The sequence below is a fragment of the Alligator sinensis genome, unplaced genomic scaffold, assembly GCF_000455745.1.
Source record: "Alligator sinensis unplaced genomic scaffold, ASM45574v1 scaffold61_1, whole genome shotgun sequence".
In the NCBI taxonomy this organism is placed as follows: Eukaryota; Metazoa; Chordata; order Crocodylia; family Alligatoridae; genus Alligator; species Alligator sinensis.
In genome coordinates this window covers 415,302-420,506 of record NW_005841986.1, presented here as the reverse complement: position 1 = coordinate 420,506, position 5,205 = coordinate 415,302, and the positions used below count along the sequence as shown (strand labels likewise).

Genomic DNA, 5,205 nt, shown 5'->3' with positions numbered 1-5,205 from the left:
GCCCCCCCCGGCCCGCCTGGCAGTGCCGCTGCCTCCGCCTCCAGCGGGTCCAGTGACCGCAGCAGGAAGCCACCCCGGGAATCTGCGGGTGGGGGGGTGTGCCATGAAGGGAGGCATCCCCAGACCCCCCCCATCCCCTCCCTTGGACCCCGACACTGCCCTTCCCCTGGAGCCTTACCACTTCCCAGCTTCCAGGATCATTTGGGAAGACCCCGGACCTGCCCCAGCCTCCCCCCACCCCAATCTGGAAGCCCCTGGGGTTGGGACGGGGGGGCATCGGGCACTGACCAGGCACGGGCGTGATGAGGTGTCGGCGCGGGGGCACGTCGTGCTGCGCCGGGCGGAGCGCGGGTGACCTCACTGTGGGCGGCGAGAGTAGGGTTAGGGGGGGGTCCTGATGATGCTCCCGTGCCCCAGCTCGCCTCTGTGCCCAACACCTGGCGGGCACGGGGCTGCTGGCCGGATCAGGGCCCTGACCCCGTGTGACTAGGCTGGGGGAAGCTGGACACCTCAGGGCTGGGGGGTGTCTCCCCATACCTGTTCTGCTCTTCAGGGCATCGTAAGCCTCCAGCTCCAGCGGCATCACCATGCTGTCGAAACGGCCCAGGTCGGTGGGGGCGACCACGCTCCTGCCAGGGGGAGAGACGCGGTCAGTGCGGCCACAGGAAATGCGGCTGCCTCTGGGGTGGAACGTGGCTGCAAGTATCCCATAGTGCACTGCACCGGTAGGGGCGAGTCGAGGGTTTGCGGGTAGGGGTGTTTTGGGAACAAGTGGAGAAGGCAGGGCCCTTGGGCGGTCGCATCCAGTCCAGCCCCCTGCCCCAATCAGCACCCCGAGAGAGCCTGGGCAGCGGCCGTGCCCCCACCCCACTGCAGAGGAAGGCAAAACCCCCAAGTCAGTGCCGATCTGAGCGGGGGGACCCCCAATGCAGCGATCGGGGCTGACTGAGCGGAGCGGCGAGACCCTCTGGCCACGACCCTCTGCGTCACGCGTCCCATTTGAGACTCAAGGTTGGAAAAATCCCAGCTCGCGACTTTCTTGGGTTTCTTGACTACAGCAAAGGGATGCGGGGCAGGACACAGCCAGGGCTGGCATGGGCTAAATCCGGGGGGCAAAGGCGATGAGGCCGCAAGGGGTGGGGGGTCTGTAGATAGCAGCTCAGGAGAGAGAGCCCTGGGGCGCCAGGCAGGGCAAGCTCTGAGCAGGAGCTGGGAAAGCAGCTACTTTCCTCAATTGTCACCAACCAGGTGGCTAATGAGAGTTATAGAGGCAAGGAAGGGGACAGGCCGGGGGCTGAGATGGGGAAGACGCTGTCAGAGACCTTCTGAGCCGTGCAAATGAGTGCAAGGCAGCGGGGCCGGATAGGCACCATCCCAGGGCGGAGGAACCGGCGGGCAGGGTCTCCGAGCCTTTGGTGATAAGATAGGCCCAGTTGTGGGAGATGGGTGAGGTCCCAGAAAACTGGCACAGGGTGGGGCAAGCCGGGCAACTGACTGCATATTTTTTTTGACTGGTCAAAGATTATAACAGTTTTACAAACAAGCCCTACATTTTTTTTTGTAGTTTTCTTGCTTGAAACATGATTTTTTACTGTGTTTTAACATATTAGTCACCTCAGTCCAGCTCCTTTCTGGTGGCTACTGAACTAAATGCACTGGTAGGAGCGGTGCCAGCAGATGGAGGGACGTGATCCTTCCCCTCTATTCAGCACTGGGGAGGCCACATCTGGAGTCCTGTGTCCAGCTGTGGGCCCCACGACAGAAAGGATGTGGACACGTTGGAGAGAGTCCAGCGGAGGGGGATGGAAATGGTTGTGGGGCTGGGGCAAAGGACAGAGGGAGGGAACTGGGCTGATTTAGTGTGGAGAAGAGAAGACCGAGGGGGATTGAATAGCAGCCTTCACCTCCCTGCAGGGGGGCTGCAAAGAGGATGGAGCTGGGCTGGTCTCAGTGGGGGCAGATACAGGACAAGGAGCAATGGGCTCAGGCTGCAGCCAGGGAAGTTGAGGTTGGATATTAGGAAAAACTCTCTCACAAGGAGGGCAGTAAAGCACTGGGACAGGTCACCCAGAGAGGTGGGGGGATCTGCATCCTTGAAAGTCTAAGACCCAGCTAGACAAAACCTTGGCTGGGATGATGTAGTCGCGGCTGGTCCTGCTTGGAGCAGGGCAGGGGGTTGCACCAGATGTGAACTCCTGAGGTCCCTTCCAACCCAAATTTTCTATGCTTTCTTAATGGAAAATGTCTGCTTTTTCTGCATTTTACTTGGATCTATTGGCAATTTTTTTCCCACATTTTTTGATTGATATGTGACCGCTCAATGGAGCAAACTTTGAGCGGTCAGATACCCAACCCTAGACTAGCCAGGGGCCAACATAGCACTTCTCAACAACAGGTAACCTGCAGGATCCAGGAACTATAAGCCGGTTGCTTCCCCTCAATGGTGAAGCCCAACTGCAAGCACCTGATCGTGAGCAGCCAGCGTGGACCTGCTAAGAACAAATCGTGGCAGACAAACTTGGTCTGGTTCTTGGACGCAGGACTACGCTGGTGGACGAAGGGGATGCAGTGGAGAGAGTGCATCTGGACTCTCGCCAGGCTTTTGACAAGGTCCCACACACCCGTCTCGTAAGCGGGCTGGAGGCAGATGGACCGGAGAGAACTGCTACAAGGTGGACAGACAACTGGCCCGATAGTCACAAGCAGAGGGCGATTATAAGTGGATCCATGTCCGAATGCCAAGAGATCTGGAGTGGGATCCCCCGAGGTCTGCCTTGGGCCAACGGCAGTTCAGCGCACATATTAATGATTTGGATGCTGGCATGCAACGCTTCTGGAGTGAGTTTGCAGAGGGCACGATGCTGGGAAGGACGGTGGAGATGCCGGAGGATGGAGGTGTGCTACAGGAAGGTCTCCAGAGATGGGAAAGCCGAGCTGGAGCAAACGGGATGGAGTTTGCTGCTGACGAACGCAGGGGGCCGCATCTTGGAAAGAATAAACCAACAATACGTCTACAAACTGGGTGAGCTTCTCTGGACAGCAGCACCCCAGAGACGGGTCTGGTGCGTCACCAAGTCAGCACAAGTCTGCAGTGTGATGCAACCATGCAAAAGGTGCACGTGGTTTTCCTTGAATCCCAGTGCCGCGCAGCCGGCAGGGAGCTGCGGGGTTCGGATCTGGTCCAACCCCTGCTTGAGGCAGGATCAGCTCTGTCCGAACCCCTCCGGACAAGTCCTTCTTGAACCTGTTCCTGAGACTACACAGCAACCCTGTTGCACAACTCCAAGGCTCTTTGCCCAGACACCAGTGCACTTAAAATCGATCCCAGGCTGAGGCCGGGCCCCCGCTGCAGAGGAAGGCAAAACCCTCCAGTGCAACCAGTCTGAGCAGGGGGAAATCCCCTCCTGCCCAGTGCAGTGCTGGTCTGAGCCCGAGCGCGGGGGCAAGACCCCCCAGGCAGGCCCCGGCGGGGTCGGTGCCGGCAGGAGCATTGGCACAGCCCAGCCCCATCCCCAGCTGCGATCACCCCGCACCGGTGCCCACCCCTCCACTCCTTGACTCCTCTGGCGCTGGAGGCCCCCTGCCCCGACATGTCCCCCACTAGCAGTGAAGTGTTTCCTGATCTCCGTCCAAACCTCCTTTGCTGCAAGTTCAAGCCGTGGCTCCGAGTCCTCCATCTGCACTGGGGACGGGGCTTTCCCTCTGCTCTCTGGCAGCCCGGCAGGTCGGCGCACTGCTCTCGTGTCCCCTCTTCAGCGCCTTTTCCGCCAGCCGGACGTGCCTGGCTCCTCTGGCCTCTTGCCTTCCGAGCCCTCGATCATCCCCCTCGCTGCCTCTTCACCCTCGCCAACGTCTCCACGGCCTTTTTCTGGAGCCCAGGACCGCACCGGGCCGCAGAGGAGCCTGACCAGTGCCGGGCAGAGAGGCGCCATCACCTCCCACGGCGCGCCCCGACGCTTGCATCGACGCAACCAAAACCATGTTGCACCCGCTGCATCACGCTGCACCCTCATGTGGGGGCTGTGATCCCATGGCATGCTCCCAGCTCCTTCCCCGCGGTGCGGCCGTCCCACCAGTCATCACCTCTCGTATATCTTGTGTTTTCAGGGTTCGCCCCGAGACGCAGCAGCTTGCATTTGTCAGCAGTGCTCTTTGTCCTGCTGGCTCCAGCCCAGCTGCCCCATCTGTCCAGCTCCGTCTGGGTGGCACTAGCATCCTCCAGCAGGTTCGCGTCCTGCCCCGTCTCATGTCGTCTGCAGACTCACGCCAGAAGCTTTCTGTGCCGGCGTCCAAGTCATGACTGCACGCGCTGAACAGCCCCTGGCCCTGGACAGACCTCTGCAAACATGCTCAATAGGAGCACTAGATGCAAGACACAGGAGGTGATCGTGCCTCTCCTCGGCACTGTTTAGGGATTATGCGCGCTAATCTGCAATTAAAGCAGGATGTGGAGAGGGTCCGGAGATGGGCGACAGAAATGGGAAAGAGCTTGGGAGGCAGCTGTACGGGGCCAGGGTGTGAGACCCGGGCACGTACAAGAGTCTTTGCGTGCAAGCAGCCTGCATGTACCTGGAGGGCTGCCACGGAGAAGAGGGAAAGCACCTGTGCTCTCGTGCTGCAAGCCGGGGTGGGGGACATGAAGCTGCAGCAAAGCAGGTTTCGAGCAGAGATTGGGGGAAACTTCTTCACTGCTAGAGCCGGGCGGCCGTGGGAGAGATGCCGGGGGAAGGAGTGGGAAGCAGAGCTCCGCACCCGGCTTGGCTCGGAAAGCGGATGAAAGCAGCCGGGATAAGTTTACAGAGGGGTTTTTTTCTTCCTTTTAATGCAAGGCTTTTGTTTCGCCTCCGTTGGAGGCGCTGGGTGCTGGCTGCAGCCCAGGCTGGGGATGGGCCTGGGCTGTGCTAATGCTCCTGCTGGCTCCAACCCCGCAGGGTCCGGGCTGGAGGGTCTTGGCCCTCTGCTCGGGGTCGGTCTGGTGCTGTATTTGAGGTTAGGATGGGATCTTCCCCTTGGCTAGGATGGTCTAGACAGCGCCGATTCGGCCTGGCACAGGGGGCTGGGCACGATGCGACTCCCTGAGGATCTGGTCAGCTTGACTTCTTTGGAAAGGGGAGGGTTGGAAATGGCTCCTGGGGTTCGTCTACACTAGGGCAGCTGCGTAAGTAGTGGCTGGAGGTGGGATTCTCTGCCCAAGGGTCCCGGTCC

At 60.2% G+C, this 5,205-nt stretch overlaps 1 protein-coding gene across 1 annotated transcript in view; it reads right to left on the bottom strand.

The window, feature by feature from the left end:
• PDZD7 (PDZ domain containing 7) overlaps window positions 1-5,205 on the bottom strand; it is a 14,534-nt gene that overhangs the window by 1,933 nt on the left and 7,396 nt on the right. Inside the window, exons 12-14 of the mRNA XM_025201198.1 lie at window positions 538-629; window positions 289-360; window positions 3-82 (exon numbers count right to left, since the gene is read on the bottom strand). Coding sequence (XP_025056983.1) covers window positions 3-82; window positions 289-360; window positions 538-629 — 244 coding nt within the window. The remainder of the gene's footprint in view (window positions 1-2; window positions 83-288; window positions 361-537; window positions 630-5,205) is intronic.